The sequence below is a fragment of the Heterodontus francisci genome, chromosome 37, assembly GCF_036365525.1.
Source record: "Heterodontus francisci isolate sHetFra1 chromosome 37, sHetFra1.hap1, whole genome shotgun sequence".
Taxonomy (NCBI): Eukaryota; Metazoa; Chordata; class Chondrichthyes; order Heterodontiformes; family Heterodontidae; genus Heterodontus; species Heterodontus francisci.
The window spans coordinates 22,168,495-22,190,002 of record NC_090407.1 but is presented as its reverse complement, the minus strand read 5'-3'; the positions used below and the strand labels follow the sequence as shown (position 1 = coordinate 22,190,002).

At 42.9% G+C, this 21,508-nt stretch overlaps 1 protein-coding gene across 1 annotated transcript in view; it reads left to right on the top strand.

Annotated features, from left to right (window-relative positions):
- Nucleotides 1-21,293, top strand: part of clcn6 (chloride channel 6) — a 61,561-nt gene extending 40,268 nt beyond the window's left edge. The window contains 5 exon segments of the mRNA XM_068017275.1: nucleotides 3,342-3,499; nucleotides 4,936-5,092; nucleotides 7,697-7,804; nucleotides 17,197-17,322; nucleotides 18,454-21,293. Of these exon segments, the coding sequence (XP_067873376.1) occupies nucleotides 3,342-3,499; nucleotides 4,936-5,092; nucleotides 7,697-7,804; nucleotides 17,197-17,322; nucleotides 18,454-18,534 (630 nt within the window). The 3' untranslated portion in view covers nucleotides 18,535-21,293.
- Nucleotides 21,294-21,508: the final 215 nt, after the last annotated feature.

The following is a 21,508-nucleotide window of genomic DNA, read 5'->3' as shown; positions in this document are numbered from 1 at the left end:
TACCAAAAGATCTGTTTTAGTGCTGTTGGTCGTGGATAAATAATTTATTCAAATTACATCATTAGCCACAATTTCAAGGTATGATGTAACTACTGGCTGGCTGTACTCAATGTATCCAATAACTGACCTGAAGTGACCAGTCACTGAGTTGTACTCGGATACAGACCTACTGACTCTGTCAGGATAAAACCTTTTTTCATTAACCTGTGTTTCAAATTCTCTGCAATAGTGGCAGCAGCCACAAGAGTGCATCTGTGATCTGCTCTGACCAAGCTTTCTAACTTTTCTTGCAATGAAGTTCACCCTTCTGCAATTAATTGCATTTTTTGTGTCCATCAGTGTAGTCACTTCTACAGTTACATATTTATTATTTTGCTTTCTCTGATTTTTTTAATTTGTTGAATGTTAATGAATACTCAAATCAACAACTTGTAGTTTGATAATGGCTGATATGTTTCTGATCCCCTTATCATAAACTCTTTCAGCCCTTGTATCTTGCAATACTCTCCCTGTGAGTCCCAACACCTCATCCCTTTAAGCATGCCTCTCCCTGCCTTGAGATTTAACTAAACCTTGAATGGTGTGCCCAGAAAATGAATAGCAAACCCCATCTGATAATTGCTTTTGCAGCTGTAATAACCCTCTGGATCAATAAGCTTTCACTTCGATTGTATTGAAGGATGAATAAGTAAGTAAGGAGCATCATAAAATGTGGCTGCATGTTTGCATATTCATAGATATATATTATTGGTTGTATGTTTACACCAAGCCAGTGGACAAAATAAAAAGATTGCGGCTGCACAAACTAAGCCAATCTTTTATAAATAATATTTCATTTTATAGAATTTCTTCCACTGTAAACTAGCTAAACTGTTGCATGAAAATTCGAAATCATTTTTCAACAGTTTCAAACAAATTGGTTTCTTTGAAACTTTTAAATAGACCATTTGATTTGAATGTCCTTGAAAAGCTCAGTGTCCTGAACCAATCACAAGGCACTTTTTCAGCTTGTTTCTTGCTGTCCAGCCTGAAACTGACAGAACTTGCAGCATTATTTCAAAATAAGCTTGATACAGGAAAAGGAAAACTTGCATTTCTGTAGAATCTTTTACAGCCTCCAGACATCCCAAAGTGCTTGATTGTCAATTGAGTGCTTTTGAAGTGCAGTCACTGTTGGTATCCAGGAAATATGTCAGCCAATTTACACACAGCAAGATGCCACAAACAGCAATGTCATAACAACCAGATAATTTGTTGTTTAGTGATGTTGGTTGAAAGATAATTATTGGCCAGAGCACTGTGGAGAGCTCCCATGCTCTACTTCGATTAGTGGCCATGCCTGAGAAGGCAGACAGGGCAGGGCCTCAGTTTAACGTCTCATCTGAAAAACAGCACCTCCAACAGTGCAGCACTCCCTCAGTACTGCACTGGGAGGGTCAGCCTGGATTATGTGCTCAGGTTTCTGGAGTGGGACTTGAACTCGTGGCTTTCTAACTCAGGTGCTACCCACTGAGTTATGGTTGCAGTTGGTTTTGACCTACTTATATACTGCAACTGATTTAAAGGTACTGCCACTGAATTGAAACTAAATTACCTAATTTTTGTCCCAGTACCTTTAGTGTAATAGAATATCAAGGGCACTTCACAACTGTGGGAACAGACTGAGTAGTAGTGGGGAAAATTAATCAAAAGCATGGTTGAAAAGGTAGGTTTGGAGGCACTTTTTAAAGTTTTTTCAGGAGAATTTTAGGAGAGGTGAGCAGGGAACTGAGTGACAGCAGTACATTTAAGGACCTTAGAGAGGAATGGGAGGCTGGATATGGGTCAGTAATTAAAAGGGATGCCTGAGGCAAAGCTGTTTTTTTTTCAGGAGGAAGGTTCATTACAGTGCCAAAGCAAAGAGCACTTGCAGGAAAACAGAAGAGTGAAGCATCAATAGTCTGATCCTATTTAGACATTTAAATTTCCTTTTAACTCATTTGTTGCCATGGTTCAGCCATTATGCTTGTGCTTGCTGACCTACATTGGCTTCTGGTCAACCACACCTCGATCTTAAAATTCTCACCCTTGTGTTTAAATCCGTCCATGGCTTTGCCCCTCCTTATCTCTGTATCTTGATGTTCAATGGCAATGACCAGTGCTGAAACCCCACCTGTCAACATCCTGCAGGTTACCATTGACCTGAAGCTTAACTGGACCAGCCATATAAACACTGTGGCTAATAACAGCAGATCAGAGACTGGAAATTCTGCAGCAAGTAAGTCACCTCCTGACTCCCCAAAGCCTCTCCACCATCTACAAGGCACAAGTAGGAGTGTGATGGAATATTCTCCATTTTGCCTGATGAGTGCAGCTTCAATAACACTTAAGCTTGACACCATCCAGGACAAAGCAATCCACTTGATTGGCACCCCATCCACCACCTTAAACATTTCACTTCCTCCACCACCAGTGAACAGTGGCAGCAGCGTATACCATTTATAAGATGCACTGCAGCAACTCTCCAAGGCTCCTTCAGCAGCATCTTCCAAGCCCACAACCTCCACCACCTGAAGAGCAAGAGCAGCAGACAAATGGGAACATACCACCTGCAAGATCCCCTCCAAGTAACACAACCTTCTGACTTGGAGCTATATCGTCATTGCTTTAATGTACTTGGTGAAAATCTGGTACTCCCTAACAGCACTGTGGCAGTACCTACACCATGTGGACTGCAATGGTTCAAGAGGGTGGCTCAGCACCACCACCTCAAGGGCAATTAGGGATGGGCAATAAATGCTGGCCCTGCCAGCAATGCGCATATCCCAAGAACAATATAAAAAAACTGCTCCAGCCCTACATCTCTTTGAGATTGCTGCACTTCTTCAATTCTGGCCTCTTGCACGTCCAGATTTCCTTTGTCCACCATTGATGGCCATGCTGTCAGCTTCCTATCGGCCCTAAGCTCTGCAATTACCTTCCTAAGCCCCTGTGTGTCTCTCCCTCTTTTCTCTATGAAGCTTCTTAATACTTGCCTCTGACCAAGCTTTTGGACACCTGTCCTAATCTCTCCTTATGTGACCTGGTGCCTAGTTTTGTATGATAACACTCCTGTGAAGTGCCTTGAAACATTTTACTATGTTAAACGTGCTGTATAAATGCAAGTTGTGGTGATGTTGGACATTCCACCCTGTAGCCAAGGGCTTGGTTGCATCAGTAACTGCAGATAGTTAAAATACATACTCCAACCTGAAATGAAACGAACTGAAATTCATGGCTCCTGACAAGCTTGGAGGTTGAGGTTCCTGGTTACTTTGCTGTTTTTTTGTGTGTTCGGCCTCAGTTCTGTTCTGTCACTGCAGAAATCAAGTATCCTGACTCGAGCTGGGGAGCAGCACAAGCGGAGCCAGTCGATGAAATCCTACCCATCCAGTGAGCTTAGGAACATGTGCGATGAGCTGGTGACAACCGAGGTTGCTGAGGATGGAGAGGACATGTTGCAGCAGATGCTGGAGCGCAGGTTGGTGTGCACACCGTCAGTCTCTCTGCTTCACCCAGTCATTGAAAGGCTTTAGTGGTCACTTTCTCACTAATCAAGCTGCAGGTTATTTTAACATGTTGAGCAGTGGTCTGCCAATTGGCGCCATGTTGATCAGTGCTGTGACGTCTGGTGTGGTATTTTGGTGAGTCAGCAGCCCCTGATACTACAGCTCATTCAGTTTAATGAGTGAGGAGCTTGTCCTCAGGGAGCAGTGGGTACAGTAGCATTGTTATTATGTTACTGAACCAGTAATCCAGAGGCCTGGACTAATGATCTGGGAAAATGAGTTCAGATCCCACCACAGCAGCTTGGGAATTTAAATTCAACTAATTAGGTAAATCTGCAATATAAAACTAGTATTGATAATGGCGACCATGAAATGACCAGATTGTTGTAAAAACCCATTTGATTCACTTTAGGGAAGGAAATCTTCCATTGTTACCTGGCCTGGCCTGTATGTGACTCCAGACCCATGACAATGTGGCTGACTCAACTGCCTTCTGAAATGGCCTGGCAAGCCACTCAGTTGTATTCAAAGGCAACTGGGGCAATAAATGCTGGCCTTGCCAGAAACACCCACATCCTTTGAATGAATAAGAAAAGAGCTGGTGATATTCAGGGAATGAGCTGTCCTGATCTGTGCCTACATGTCAGTAAGAGACTGAACAGCGGGGCTTGAGAACAGATCTTATCCTCACCTCATTTCAGGGAATTGTGCAGGTGAAACGTGTAACTTTAATCCAGCCTATTGATAGTGAGTGGGGGTGGGTCTGTAGCTTTCTGATGGTCAGACCTATTATAGTAACCATCACAACCCAAATGGCCTCAAGCTTATGATGTTTGGCACTCTCCTCTGGAAGTGCAGCAAATGAAGCAGCCCCACGGCTGGTGAAGTGGTTACTGTAACGCTGAGTGACGATTACTGTAATGCTGGGTGATGGCTGTTGCTGGAATGCTGAGTGTGGATGTAAGTGAGAAATGCCAGTGAGTCTTTGTCCTGCATGATGTCAAAATTACTTCAGTGCCAAGTGACCCAGTGGACTTTGTGGTAGTCCTGGATGTTTAAGGTGCAACGTAGGCCAATTTCACTCCAAATAAAATCATTTTTGAAGAAATGTTATTTAATTTCTGAAGCGGTAGTGAATTGAAGAAAGTGTTCACACCCGGGATTGCATTAGGATTTGTGCAGGACGTAAGTGTGATGCAGGAAAGCGTTTTAATGGAGCTCCAGCTGGTCTTTGAATTTGATCTGACTGAAAGCTTGATATTTTAACATGGACATTGAGATGCTTTTAACCATCATCTTGTTCACATTCATATTCTAGTGCACACACATATAGATGGTTTGCAACTGTCCTATTCACTGTTGTATATTTGTGCTCACTCAGTTACTGATGGCCCTCCTGTTTGTACAGACATGCCCCCTATCCAAATCTTTACCCTGATCAGTCTCCCAGTGAAGAATGGACAATGGAGGAGCGCTTCCGACCTTTAACCTTTCATGGCCTTATTCTGAGGTCGCAGCTGGTTACATTGCTCGTGCGAGGGGTTTGCTACTTGGAGACCCATTCAGTAAGTGTCTGAAAAAGCCTTTGTCTTTTTCATTATTTCTTAAAATCCAACATATGTATTTTATTATTCATGGTGCTGAATTTTTGTGCTAATTAAAGTGATGAATATTTTACTGGGTAATTGAACGACTCCCAGTGTCAGATGTCAAACACGCCCAGGGCAGGTACAGCACAAGTTAGAAACAGGGTGCACTCTCATTCATTTGGAATTGTATTGAGACTGCCGTATTCATTTTGTGAGCCTTTCTGCTGAACAAAATGAGTACCCACAGAATTCCCTGTCAGGACCTCCTTTAAAGAGTAAACGGTGGTCTAAGTGACTAGCTTGAATAATATTTGCAAAAAACTGTGCCAGATCTTGTGGTGGCCAATCACTGCATCAGGTCCAGGGAAAGCCACAGGGAGGCAAGAAAATGCACTTCATAAAATAGGGAAAAGTCTGTTTTCTGGTATGTTCGCATTGTTTGGCATACGCGATGAATTCACCAGGAGAATTGGGATAGTAACAAGGGACAAGTGGCCTCTACCACCTAGAAGGACAAGGGCAGCAGATGCATGGGAACACCACCATCTGCAAGTTCCCCTCCAAGTCGCACACCATCCTGACTTGGAACGACATCGCCATTCCTTCACTGTCGCTGGGTCAAAATCCTGGAACTCCCATTCCTAACAGCACTGTTGGTGTACCTACACCCCAAGGACTGAAGCAGTTCAAGAAGGCAGCTCACCATCACCTTCTCAAGGGCAATTAGGGATGGCCAATAAATACCAGCCTAGCCAGCGACACCCATGTCCCATGACAAATAAAAAAAAAGGCAATGCATCGGAGGACTGGTACTTGAAGTTTTATACCATAGCTAGACCAAGTGGGAGCAAAGGAACTTGTGAGTAGCATTGAGGCAGCCATCAGAAATCTTTTAAACTAAATAGATGAGGGTTTAGGCAGGCAGGTAGGTAATTGGTTCCCAGGTAGCACTGTTTGTAAGGAAGAAGATTGGCAACAGGAGGGCACAGACACAGAAATATGAAGACATACATAAGCTGGAGACCAGGCAAAGACAGACGGGGCCATGAATAGAGGCAGATTTGCAGTAAGATATTTATGTTTGAATGGTAGAAGCATTAGAAATAAAATTATGTAATAGATGATTATTGCATTGTGGAGCAATGATGTAATGAGTATCAGATACATGGCTGAATCCAAAGTATGATATTGAATGTTATTGGTATTGGCTGGAGTGTGTTCGGAAAAGGAGGTGGTATAGCACAATATATCAGGAACTCCTGGGAGGTAAGTGAAGTTGATCCTGTGGAACATAAAAAGCTACGCAATGAACTACTCTGGTTTACTGTTGCTACTGTATGAAACTCCAAGCTTAAACCTCAATAACCGGGGCCAAATAGAAAGGATGATTCATTCTGAGAAGAGATAAGTGTTTAAGAGAACAGGAGAGTTATTTTAATAGGCAACTTCAATTAACCACATAAAATTTTGATTATACCCAAATAGTTGAGAGTTGGTAAATGATAATGCATGATTGCTTCATGATCCATGTGTCAGGGAGCCAGGAGAGGCAGCTGATCTTGACTTGGTACTCGTGAATGACTCAGACAACAGACAGGAAATGGAGGTCGTGACATCCTTGGGAAACAACGACCACAGGATAGTCAAATTCAACAGTATCTGGGATTCAGAAACCAAGGACCAGGAGCCAGGTATATAATTTTAAAAGGGCTAATTCCAAAAAGCATGAGGAAAAGGACCAAGTATATTCATTTGGGGAAGGTTGCTCAGATCCTCACCAGTAGAAGACAAGTGTCACATATTTAAAGGAATAATGTGGAGCATGCAGGAAAATTACATATCTAATGGGGGTGGGGGGGGGGGGGGGGGGGGGGGGGGGCGGGAGAGGTGGTGTGGGGAGACGCTCCATGAATGGTACTGAAATAGCCAAAGATGAAGTTGTAAAACTTAGTCTTATCAGATTTAAAGAGTCCAGCCAGTGCAGAGCCGCAATCAGAAAAGCCAAGAGAATACTGAACTATGTAGCTAACACTGAATATGTCAGAGGGAGTCCTGATCAAACTGTACCGGGCTCTGGTCATACTGCACCTCTTGTCTAATTCTGGTCATTGAAATGCAAGGGAAACATTGAAGTATCATGGAAATTGCAGGCAAGAACAGTGAGGCTGATCCCCTGAGATACAGGGCTGAGATGAAGATAAAGTTGTATTTTAAGCCTTGGAAGGCAGTGTCTGACAGATACACAAATAGTAAAAGGCATGGGAAAACTAAATGTTGAATATGACTTTAAATTAGATAGAGAATAAGACAAAGTGACACAGGCTCAAATGGGTAACAGGTAAATTTAGGACCCGCACCAGGAAGCTTTTCATACAGAATGGATTCCTGGGAAGCGTGGGGGTGTGGAAAATCTTGCGCTCATAGGTGAAACAATTAGGGGCAGCAATGGGGCAGACATAGGGTCATTCTGGCTGGATGACCTAAGATGTGTCAAATAACCCCTCTCATCTGTAATTAGCTTGTGTTGGTCGTTTCACTTTTACCACTCATTACTTAAGTCTTGCTCTCACTGCATTTCAGAGTTCGACGCAACCACGACTGTCTTACTCAGAGATGACTGAAGATTATCCACGATACCCTGATGTTCATGACCTTGATCTGACCCTCCTCAACCCACGTATGATTGTGGTAAGTGTTTGTTGGGACAATGGGTGCAATTGGAGTGGGGACCAGCAGCTGCTCATAAGCTGTCAGTTAGTTTTGTGTCAGCATTGCACAGAAAGCTTGGTCTGACATTGCATCATTCATGTAACGTTGTGGGGAGAGGTGTGGGCTTGTGCAGAGCAGCAGGTGCAGTTGTGTGTTGTTGAATGCACCCTCCCATTGCCAATCTGGTTATTACTCTTGGCTTTCATGAGAATCTGTTATTGGCAATTGGGGGATATTAGAACCTTCATCTAGCAGTTTAACATTAACTCACAGTGGCTGCTTCGTACAAGTATTAGCCATTGGCCATTCCCACAGGCTTTTGTACTTCACTAAATTCACTTGCAGTACAGCTTGTTTATTTGCTCTTTATTTGTTGAACGTTTATGCCAGAAAACTGGTTTAGCCACTCATCGCCAGATTTGATTGGACCATATATCTGGCCCTGTTTTCCTCTGCTTAAACTGCGAACTATTCCTAGATCATTCCTGAATGGAAAGATAATCCTCATCTTCTCTTTACTACCAACTGTCTCCATAACCCCCTGTCTCCTCCATCCTCACCTCCAACAATAACTGCCAGGAACTCATGGACTTCTTTGTCACTAAGATTGAGACCATCCGTTCAGCTGCCTTTGCCACTTCCCTCGTTTCCCCCAGCCCACCAAGCCAAACTACCCCTAAAGTTTCCTTCCAACTCCCCACCCCCCCACCACTGCCCTCGCCCTGAACCACCATCTTTCCCTAGTTTCTTTCCTATCAGCCCTCATGTCTTGTCCATGAGACCCACCTGCTTCTCTCTTCACTCTTTTCCTACTAAACTGCTGACATTCTAACTTGCTTTTCTGGCCCCCATGTTAGCTTTTTTTTTTATTCGTGGGATATGGGCGTCGCTGACAAAGCCAGCATTTATTGCCCATCCCTAATTGCCCTTGACAAGGTGGTGGTGAGCTGCCTTCTTGAACTGCTGCAGTCCATGTGGGACAGGTACACCTACAGTGCTGTTAGGAAGGGAGTTCCAGGATTTTGACCTAGTGACAGTGAAGGAGCGGCGATATAGTTCCAAGTCAGAATGGTCTGTGGCTTAGAGGGGAACTTGCAAGTGGTGGTATTCCCACACATCTGCTGCCCTTGTCCTTCCAGGTGGTAGAGGACACTGATATTGTTAACAGTTCCCTCTCCTTGTAATGTCCCCCGCCCCTTCAAATCAGCCATCATCTCACACAGCGTCCCGCCCCTTCAAAAATTCAACCTTGGCCTTTTGTCCTTGCAAGCTACTGCCCCAATTACCAATTTCCCTCTCACCTCCAGAGTCCTTGAGTGAGTTCTAATGAAAGATCATTGACCTGAAAGGTTAACTTTGTTTCTCTCTCCATAGTTGCAACCTGACCTGCCGAGTATTTCCAGTATTCTCTTACTTAATCAAATTTCCAGCGTCTTTGAATGTGTTGTTGCCTCCCAAATCCACGGCCATCTTTCCCGCAACTCCATGTCTGAACCTCTTCAATCAGGTTCAACCTCCCTGCCACAGCCCTAATCAAAATCATCTTCTGTAACTGTGGTAAACTAGCCCTCTTCATCCCTCTCAGCCTGTCTGCAGTCTGCATCGTGGTTGACAACACCATCTTCCTCCAATGCCTTTCCTCTTCATCCAGCTGGGTGGGACTGCACTCGCCTGGTTCCATTCCTATTTATCCACTCATAGGCAGAGAATTACCTAAATTGCTTTCTCTTCACGCTCTTGCACAGTTACTTCTGGAGTCCACCAAGGGTCTATCCTTGATTCCCTCCTATTTCTCATCTACACACTGCCCCTTGGTGACATCATCTAATAACACGTCATCAGTTTCCACATGCTGCTGATGATGACGTGTAGCTGTACCTCACCACCACCTCTATTGACCCCTCCACTGTTTGATTTGTCACACTTCTTGTCTGACATGGAGTGTTGGATGAAACCCAAATTTCCTCCAATTGGGAAGATTGAAGCCATTGGCCAAACTTATTTTCTTGCCACCAACTCTATCTCCCTGGCCACTGTCTGAAATGGAACCAGATTGTTTGCAACCGTGGCATCCTACATGACCCTGAGTGGTTTGCTGAGAGCATATCCTTCACCAAGGCTTCCTTCTTTCACCTTCCTAACTTCGCCTGTCTTTGCCCCTGCCTCAGTCCATCCACTACTGAAACCTTCAACCATGCTTCTGTTACTTCCAGACTTGACTATTCCAACACACTCCTGGCTGGCCTCCCATCATTCCCACTCCATAAAGTTGAGCTCATGCAAAACTCTGCAGCCCATATCCTAACTTGCACGTAGTCCTGTTCACTGGTCACATCCCTCCATATCTCTAACTTCCCCCAGCCCAACAACCCTTCAGGAACTCTTGTGTTCCTCCAACTCTGGCTTCTTCCACATCCCCCAATCCCTTTGCCTCACTATTGGCAGCTGTACCTTCAACTGTTTAGGCCCTAAGCTCTGGAATTACCTCTCTAAACTCCACTTTTCTCACCGCCTTTAAGACACTCCTTAAACCTACCTCTTTGACCAAGCTTTTAGGCTCCCATCCTGATAACTCCTTTGGCTTGGTGTTAATTTTTGTTTGATAATACTCCTGTGAAGTGCCTGTGGAAGTTATACTATGTTAAAAGAGCTATATAAATGCAAGGTGTTTTTAAAAAATTCATTCATGGGATGTGGGCATCGCTGGCCAGGCCAGCATTTATTGCCAAATCCTAATTGCCCTTGAGAAGGTGGTGGTGAGCTGCCTTCTTGAATCGCTGCAGTCCATGTGGGGTAGGTACACCCACAGTGCTGTTAGGAAGGGAGTTCCAGGATTTTGACCCAGCGACAGTGAAGGAACGGCGATATAGTTCCAAGTCAGGATGCTGTGTGACTCGGAGGGGAACTTGCAGGTGGAACATGCATTTGCTGCCCTTGTCCTTCTAGTTGGTAGAGGTCGCAGGTTTGGAAGGTGCTGTCTAGATGCCTTGGTGCGTTGCTGCAGTGCATCTTGTAGATGGTACACACTGCTGCCACTGTGCGTTGGTGGTGGAGGGAGTGAATGTTTGTAAATGGTGTGCCAATCAAGCGGGCTGCTTTGTCCTGGATGCTGTCGAGCTTCTTGAGTGTTTTTGGAGCTGCACCCATCCACGCAAGTGGAGAGTATTCCATCACACTCCTGACTTGTGCCTTGTAGATGGTAGATCGGCTTTGGGGAGTCAGGAGATGAGTTACTCGCCGCAGGATTCCTAGCCGCTAACCTGCTCTTGTGGCCACGGTATTTTTATGGCTACTCCAGTTCAGTTTCTGGTCAATGGTAGCCCCGAGGATGTTGATAGTGGGGGATTCAGCGATGGTAATGTCAAGGGGAGATGGTTAGATTCTCTCTTGTTGGAGATGGTCATTGCCTGGCACTTGTGTGGCGTGAATGTTACTTGCCACTTATCAGCCCAAGCCTGGATATTGTCCAAGTCTTGCTGCATTTCTACACGGACTGCTTCAGTATCTGAGGAGTCACATATGGTGCTGAACATTGTGCAATCATCAGCGAACATCCCCACTTCTGACCTTATGATTGAAGGAAGGTCATTGATGAAGCAGCTGAAGATGGTTGGGCTCAGGACACTACCCTGAGGAACTGTTGTTGAATTCGGAAAAAGTAATTGTCACCTGGATCAGGGCAAAAAGCAGAAGTGAATTTTATTTAACAGACCTCTGTTTAATTTGTCATCACTGACAGTAAGCTCGGAAATAATAATATTCTGCAGTTTTTAATCCATTAAATAAAAATTTATGCATGATGGAGCAGTGCCACTGTTAATATGAATGCAAACGGCTGAGAAACTGCTGTCTCCTAGGCACTGTGCAGTACACTGATTAATGAAAATGGGCTCTCCCACATAGTCCCTATTTAATCAGAACGTTCCAATTTGTGTGGTTATTCCAATCTTAGCTTCATACTGAAGCAGCTTCCCTGAATTATAAATGTCTTCCAGGGAAGAATATTGATACTGTAGTTGGGGTCAGGTGGAGCTGGTCCCTGCTTCATTTGTGCATAACATTGTTCAATCCTTATTCTGCTTTGGCATATAGTTTCAGGATTAATCGGTGTAGTATCAAATGCAAATCATCTGGCTGAGAAATGTAAAAACTAAATTAAGCATATTCCACTCAAAGCTACTATAATTTGGATTGGTATAAAATGTACATTAAACTCATTAGAAGGAGAGGAACTATGGGCATTTGGATATCTGGCCACAGAGTGGAAGTATCTGATTGTGGGGTTTATCTGGCATTTTTAGGACTCAGGTTTGACACTCTCACTGATAGAACAAAGAAAATATTTTCCTTTAAAACTAAGTAATTAAAATGCATTTCAAATTGACTTGGGAACAAAGCGGGTGCATTAAATTCAAGCTGCAATCTACTACTGTGGAATGAAATTCCTTTAAAATAGTTTCCCAGTATTTTAGGGAAGTATTTTGTGTTACAGTCACGTTTGTCTGAGGCCCTCACTCATTGGATGCAGCATTTCTGATCAGTTAGATTTTGTTTCTCCCTCCCACAGCCTCACGCCCCTCCCCAATCTGCAGTCCCTCCCTCCCCAACATGTGGTCTGACCCAGCGGAGAAGTGAGTAAGCTACTTATTACTTGAGTCTGCCTGTCATGTTCAGTAATTGAAGCCCCAAGGCATACACAGACCCAGCCTTACTCTCCTCCACTGGCACTAACTGCTGAGGGCACTGTACCTTCAGTTAAGTTTGGGATTCTGGCAGTGAATCTGCCGCCCAACCCTAAAACTGACTGCAATCTGATTATTTTCTCTGGGTTGGAAGTTCTGTATTACAGTGCCCGGAGACATAATATGGTGGCATTGGATTCTTGCAGCAACCTGATAATGTATGCTTGTCGTTTGCCACACCTCCAAGTTTGGTATTGTTGGCAAATTTTGAAATTTCACTCTGTATTCCAATATCCAAGACATTTCTATATCGCAAAACAAAAACAGTGATCCGAGCACTGACCCTTGGAGAACACCACTGTGTACTATTCTTGAGTCTGAAAAACAACCATTTACTATGACTCCAACCAGTGGAGAGTTTTCCCCCAATACCCACTGACTTCAATTTTGTTAAGCCTCCATGATGTCACATTCAGTCAAATGCTGTCTTGATGTCATGGGCAGTCACTCACACCTCACCTCTGGAATTCAGCTGTTTTGTCCATGTTTGGACCAAGGCTGTAATGAGTTCTGGAACCGAATGGCCCTGGCGGAACCCAAATTGAACATCGGTGAGCAGGTTATTGCTGAGTAAGTGCCGCTTGATAGCATTGTCAGTGACACCTTCCATCACTTTGCTGATGATTGAGAGTAGACTGATGGGGCGGTAATTGGCTGGATTGGATTGTGGACCGGACATACCTGCGCAGTTTTCCACATTGTCAGGTAGATGCCAGTATTGTAGCTGCACTGGACGTGGCTAGTTCTGGAGCACAAGTTTTCAGTACTACAGCCAGACATTGTCAGGGCCCATAGATTTTACTGTATCCAGTGCCTTCAGCTGTTTCTTGATATCATGTGGAGTGAATCGAATTGGCTGAAGATAGGGTAGCTAGCCAATCTGATCCCCTTAATATCTTGAAATCGATCAAATTGCCCTGTAACCTTCTCAACTCCAGGGAGTACAACTCGAGTTTGCATAATCTCTCCTCATAATTTAACTCTTGGAGTCCAAGTATTATGCTGATAAATCTACATGACACTCTTTCCAAGGCTAGTATATCCTTCCTAAGGTGTAATGCCTGAAACTATTCACAGTACTCCATGTGAGATCTAACCAGGGCTTGGTATAACTAGAATTTTTTTTTTTTTTAGCATTTTTGATTATTTTTTGTACCTGTCCATGACATTTGAATCTATTTACATGGACCATTAAGTCTCTTTGGACCTCCACTGTGTCTAGCGTTTCACAATTTAGAAGGTATTCTATTGTATCCTGTTGGATGACCTCGCATTTGTCTGCATTGAAATTCATTTGGCATAGTTTTGCTCATTCACTTAATCTACTAATATCTTTTTGTAATTTTAATCTTCCATCTGCACTGTTTACGATGCCACCTATCCTTGTCGTTGACAAACTTGGATATGTGGCTTCTATCCTTTCATATAAGTTGTTAATAAATATAGAGAATAATTGAGTCCCCAACACAGATTCTTGCAGGACACATTCTCCTAATTGGAGTACCTGCCCATTATCCCTACACTCTGTCTCCAGCCACTCACCCAATTTCCTAACCAGGTAAATAATTTGCTTTCAATTCCATGAGCTACAATGTTAGCTAAGTCTTTTATGAGGGACTTTATCAAATGCCTCTGGAAGTCCATATAAATAACATCCATCGCAATTCCCCTCTCCACTACTATAGTTATTTCTTCAAAAGCTTCATTCAGATTCATCAGGCATGACCTATCTTTTACAAATCCAGGCTGAAAATTTTCAGCATGTTCAGTCACTATTCTTAAGTATAGACTCTAGTAATTTCCCAACAACAAATTTTAGGCTAACTAGTCTCTAATTCTCTGGTTTCCCGCTCTCATCTTTCTTAAATAAAGGAATAACGTGCAATTTTCTAGTCCAAAGGAACAGTTACTGAATTGAGAGGACATCGGAAGATTGTAGTTAGGGCATCTGCAATGTTCTCACCTACTTCCTTTAAAACTCTGGGATGGAAATCATCTGTTCCTAGGGATTTGTCACTCTTTAGTGCCATTATTTTCTTCATTACTGTTATTTTACTGACATTAATTTTGGTGAATCCCTGTTCCTGATTCAATAAAAGTTTACTTGGGATGTCTGACAGGCTGACCTCTTCCTCTACTGTAAATATTAATGCAAAATAATTATTCAGCATGTCCACTATTTCCTTATTTTCACTGACAACATCACTCTATCAGTTTTCAAGGGGTCCCCGTTGCTTCTGACCAACCTCTCTTTCCTAATGTAATTGTAATTTTTTTAATGTTAATTTTGATATCACTTGCAAGTCTCTTTCCATACTCCTTCTTGCAGCTCTTGGTCTGCTTTGTTACCCTTTGATGTTCTATGTATCTCTCCCAATCACCAGGAGCTGTGCTATTTTTAGTATTTTTCTTTGCTTTTTCTTTTCTTACCTCTTTAGTTGTCCGTGTTTTTCTTCGGCAGGTAAGGCTCTTTTCCCCCCCCCCCCCCGGGTATAAGCTGGTTCTGCATCACATTCTGCATGACTATTTGGATGCATCACCTGCCTTTCCACATCAGAGTGGAGTCATCATTTAACCTGTTAAAATTGTTGGAAAATTGCTGCACTAAAATTGGAAGAGAAAACTTTAAATTTTGTGGCATTAGCAAATCACTATTTCCTAATTTGCTTTCTCATTTCTCAATTCTGCATTAATGGCCTTGACCATTGTAGTTTGGTTTCCCAATTTCAAGCTGTTCTGTAAATGTATTGGGTAATTTTGGAGACGTGCCAAAGGTTAGAGATACTTTGAAGTGACATTTCATGGGCCCTCTTCAATTTTAATTGCTTTCTGACCTCTCTTATCTATCTATGGCATCCTATAACTACTAGCAGTTTGCTTTTTTTTAATGAACATACTTACTCTGTACCTTGGCAACTTATTATAAAAAAAACACCATTGTTGCTGTTACAGTCCTTTGTAATAGTTTCTCTTTCCACCTCCCCATAGCTAGCTCACTCCTGTCATTCTAAAATCTGCCCTAATCCAATCTGGTGTTATGGTGTTTGTACTGATTTTTTTCCCTTTCTAGTTGAATCTTGAACCGTATAGTGTGGTCACTGTTCCCTCAGTACTCACCCACATTTAGTTCATGTACCTGATCCAGTTCACCACTCATAACTAGACCAAATAATACCTCTAACCTTTTAGGCTGACAAATGTACTCCTTTAGGAAGGAGTCCTGAACACAGTATGACTTCCTTTACTCCAGTTCCAGGATATGGACTGCAGCATTTTAGACAAGTGGTAGTTAATGGAACATGCCAGTGAGGAGAGTGTTTAGGTTAGTTGAGTCTGGAGATGATGAAGGCATGTATCAAGTTTTCAGTGAAAAGAAGCTGAGGTAAAGCAAGGGGTAGTGTTGGCAGAAGTGGATAGGACGTGGTGCATTAGCTCACTTCAAAGCTGAACAGGATGCCAGGATAATAGTTGTATTCAACTTGAGTGTGTGGTTGAGGAGGGAAAGATAGATGGATTGATGGCAGAGGAGTCAGCCAAAGATGATGGCTTCAGCCTTCCAAATTTTGAACTGGAGAAGCAGACATTGGATGTCTGATAAGTGGTCTGACATGATCGAGGCAGCTGGATGAGGGGAAGCGTTGTTAAGATAGATCTGGGTGTAAATAGCATCTGTGTGAAAGCTGATCCCAATCCTACAGATGATAGATCTTTGGGGTGAGGTCTCTGAATGCGGGTTTCAGGCTGCTTTTACGTGCCAGCTGTGTTGCATTCCAGCTCCCTGGCATCCCACGGGGCTGGATGATGGATGAGAGGTGGTCTGATAAAACTGCATTGCATGTTGCAGAAACGTCCGGGATGAGGAAGGATGAAGTCTCGTGGTCACAGAGGAACCACCCCCATCTCAGCCCACCTCACCTTTCCGCTCCCCCCCCCCCCCCCCCAACAAAAGCAATATCTGCTCAAATTAATTACGTTACTACACACAAGGCCCTGAGCTGTAAATAAGATCCCCTGTGGCATGGGGAGTTGAGATCATCTCACTGCACCATATGGCAGCTGAAGGGTAGTCCTTGTTGTAATGTAGGAAACGTGGCAGCCAATTTACGCTCAGCAAGATCCCATAAATAGCAATGTGATAACAAACAGATAATTTTTTAGTGATGTTTATTTGGGGGATAAATATTGACCAGGACACCAGGAAGAACTCCCTTTCTCTTCGAATAGTGTCATGGGATCTTTTATATTCACCACAGAAGGCAGATGGGGCCTTGGTTTAACATTTCACCCGAAAGACAGCACCTGTCATGGTGCAACACTCCCTCAGTACTGCACTGGGAGAGATAGCCAAGATTATGCGCTCAAATTTCTGGAGTGAGACTTGAACCCACAACCTTCTGACTCAGAGGCAAGAGTGCCACCCACTGAGCTATTGCAGACACTAATGTTTGTTTAAAAGGTCAGCATGTGACTATTGGAGCATTCCACGTCTGAGAAAAAGGTTTGTGTCGAGTACTTCTGGCGGTAGTATTTTAAAGAGGGTGACGATAGTTTACTTTGCAAATTGCTGTCTTCTGATTAAGGTCTGGTATGTCAACATGTGTTGAAACAGTTGTCTTGTCTCTGCTGTAGGATATCACGCCGTACATGAATCCCTGTCCTTACACAGTCTCGCCAAACACGCACGTATCTCAGGTCTTCAACCTGTTCCGCACCATGGGACTGAGGCACCTGCCAGTGGTCAATGCTGTGGGAGAGGTGAGTTAAGGACGGGGATCACCTGACTGGATATGGGATCTTGAGTGGGGAGGGTGGAGGATCAGTGTGGGTGGGTCGGGTCAGTACCGGGGGAGGGAGATCAGCTCACGAGTGGGGGTCGGAGCATCACTGGAAGCAGTGAATTCAGCACATGTTCTTTCTGTCACTAAGCTGTGCTCATTCCTCAATTCGCTGTTTGCCTGAAAATATTTTCCACTGTTCCTAAAATCCCAGGTACGGCTGTCTCCTATTCTGCTTTCTCTAAAATATTAGTAAAAATAGAAAATTATGATGAGAACATGTGGGATTCCAGAGATTTAAGGATGTATGTGTTTCTGATGTGTCTGCTTTGAACACTTATTACCAAATATTTTGAGTTTGGATTGAGAGTCGGAACCTAATTAATGCTGAGCATGTTGCCAGAGTTGAAAGAAATGATTTATTGCAGCTAGTCAGGCAGACATATTTAATGGCTATCTTAAATTGCACTATTAATGAAATCCTGGGGACTGCATCACAGGAATCCTTCATTCTAGGTTTTTAATGTGAATCCATTTATACCAAAACTGGTGAGTTTCTTTGGGTCGGGGGGAATTTGAAATGGGAAAACTGCACATTTGCTTTTAGTCCTAACCCAGTCAGCTCCACTTCCTCTTTGCAAGAGCATAATCCAGCTCATCCTGAACATGCAGCAGGATTCTGGGATCTTACTGTGTCCTCACATGGAGTAGGATCAGAGCCAGTTAATTGAATAGTCGGTGGATCATGATAGCTGAAGATGCTGGAATCCCATCTGTAAAATGAAACTGAGTAGGCAGTGATCTATAGGTTTTATGTGGGTTTTACCTGGTTACCTTCAGGAATTGAGGGGGAATTTCTTCAGCCTGTCCTCATGGGAATGGTTAATGATTTCTGATATCAGTAAACATACCTATTGGCATAGCATTGTGATACTTAATGAAAACCACTTAGAGTTGTGAAATGGACGTGATTCAATGACAAGTTTAACAAAATAAAAATGGGAGGCAGGAGGAGAGGAGGGCACTTTCAGGTACTGTGTTGAGTGTGTATGTTTGTGCAGTTTGATGAATTCTATCATCTGAACCTATTTTTGTTTTTCATTTGCTTTAGATTGTTGGACTCATCACACGACACAATTTAAGCCATGATTTTCTATTAATGAAACTTCGGCAGCACAACATGACGATGTGATCCATTTCTTTACAGTGCAACATTTCAGAACCTTCTACCCTGCATTGCGACGACTTTGATTTTCAGGGGCCATCTGATAAGGGCAGGACATTTCTTGGTGCCAGTACCCCCCTCATTCATCTGCTAAACAAATTAACAAGCGACAGTCACTGAAGGACCTCAGCCCCTGACATTAGTCTATAATTCACAGCAATGATCGCGCCTGTTTAAAGTAGCTGGTGCTGATTTTGTTAATTGTGAAATTAACTACGATGTTTGTATATCTGTATTCATGAGACAGGGCAGCAGTGAAAGGGAAGGGTTTCATTTATATTAGCTAAGCTTCTGCAGTTGGGCCTCCAGTGGTCCATGGATTTTGCAGTGCGGGAAGTCAGTCGAACATTTTGTTGAGTTTTGCATTTGGTTGACTTTGCACATTGCTGAAGGTCAATCAGATCAGTATCAAAAGGACAGGTCTGGAAAAGGCACAAAACATTAAAACACTAACCAAGGCAAAATCAAGGTGCTCTCTAATGGAGTCAATCAGAAATAGGTAACAGACTAACACTTTTTTTGTTTCTTTGGCATTTTGTTCAAACACTAAAACTGCAGACAGAATCACTGGATATTGCAATTCAGCAAGTAAATCTGTTCATGGGTGCAAGCCTGGGGTTTGGTTTGAGCAATGCAGACAGAAAATGCTGGAAATACATAGTCCCCAACTGAAAAGAGCTAATATAGGAACTTCACCTCAAACAATGATGTGTCTGCTGAAGGACCTGCTATGTATTTCCAGCATTCATAGTTTGTTCCATTTCAGAACGACACAGACTCCTTGTGGGAGGAGTTTCTGTTGCCGTTAGTAACCACTACAGTTCAGTCTGAGCCTTGTGATATCCTTGCTGTGATCGCCATGGTAACATGGTTTTGGTTATAACTTGGAATTTACAGCTCCCCAATCAGTTCAAATAATGTATTGCATGACACTATAACAGTAAAATTTGATCTTTGATCACATTCAAGAACAATGGAAGGTTGACAGTGTAATGAAGCCTATGATTTCTTAGTATCTGTAATTTTAGCAGAGTCGCCCTTTGCTGTCAGTACAGCAGCCCAGGGAGGGGAGGAGGGGTTAAGTTGATTGAAGACAAACATCTGTTAATGCACTGAGGAATGTGACAAATGCTGCTGGAATCAGTAAGAAGAGGGAGTTGCTGGTTGAGGATTCTTGTGAAATTATTTAGAAACTGGCAAGCTGCCTTTCCTTGGTCTTCTGTCCCACTCTCAGCCTGGGCGAGTGTTGTACGGTGGACTCACCCCTTCACCTGGGCTTCACAATTATAAGGCAGATAATTATCTGAACAGAAAAAATTTGCAGGGCCATGGGGAAAGGCAGGGGAGAGGGACTAGGTGAGTTGCTCTTGCAGAGAGCCAGCACAGAGACAGTGGGCCGAATGGTCTCCTTTTGTGCTGTAATCATTCTGTGATTCAAATGAAGCTTGCACATCCATTGAGGGCAGGGTGACTGTCATTCTGTTTTCTGTAACTATAGAAGATACTTGAAGAAAAACAATTCCATGTTTTAAAATTAATTTTGGAGAAACAAACTACCTATGTGAAGGTTAAACTACACAAAGAGAACCCAGAGTTGGCAGCTCATAAAATGAACTGAAAGGGAAAGGGTCTAATATTGAGCTTTCATTCACAGACCATTGTTCTGGATTCTTTTTTTAATTAATTCTGTATTTTATATGGTTGAATTTTTGTCTTTGAAAGTTTCAATGTGCTTCAAACTTTAAAAACAAATTGATTTGGGACTTAAAGCATCTTAAAAGAAAAATGTTCTATTGCACCTCATCTGCCATTACTGTCTCCTTGGACCAGTGCTGTAGTCTCCAAGTTTTGATCATTTTGACACTATTACAAGATTACTGGGCAGCCCTTGTTGACCTGAACCCTGGCAATTTAAAATACTGAAAGCACCAGCAATCTTTATGTTCATTATTTGTGTTTCAGAGATGCTCCTGGTGTGTGATGAGCTAGAACCCCATGTTCTGTAAGAGGCAAAAGCAAAATCTTCCCGAGTTTTGGCACTGTTACTCTAAATGATCTTGGTGCTGTTTATTGCAAAGCACTTTCTTCAGTCCTGCTTTAATCATGGGACAATGCAGAGCACGAGTGACCTGCTTGGGGCTTGTCTGTTGTGTGAATCTCTGCACAATTTCTGAGGCAGGGGACGTTTAGTTTGAATTCAGTTTTGAGATGTTTCAGGCAGAGTTGGGTCGGGTCTGTCTGTGTACCAGGGGATCCCTGGGAACATGTGCCACAGAGCCCTAGGACCATGTGTGAAGTTTAAATCCAGGTGCCCATTTGGAGCCACTGATGCAGATCACCACTCTGATTAGGATTTATTCACCACAGGCAACAGTGCTAAAAACAGCTCTTTCCAAACCTCCAAATCTACAACATTCAAGGAGGGGTAAACATAAGAACTTCACCAGATGCGCACACCTGACCTGAGCTCCAGTCTCTAGCCACGTTACAATTGTCTGCAAAACCTGGAATATTCAGTATGGTGGATGTTAGTTGCTCTGATATGAGTATTATCACATTGTCATATTTGCACTTATTATTTGCTAGCTAATTATTTCACATCGGAAAGCTTCTGAAGCCAAATATAATTCTCATTTTATTTTTTTATTCCATGTTTTTAAAAGTTCTGTTTCTGTAATTATCTTTTATTTTTTAAGATTAGGTTGCATTGTAATAAACACTCCTATATGTGGTCTGTAAGTGTTGATTCAGAACTCTGACTTATTTCCTAAGCATTATCTTGGGAATTCTGTACCATTGTTAAATGGACAATTGTAGAATTAGTTACTCTTGCCAGGCTGGTACATTCTCCAACTCCTAACACCCTCCAGATTAATACTGGGGCTTAAAAGGTTATGAGGTTTGGTTGCATAAACTAGGCTTGTAATCCATCAAGTTCAGA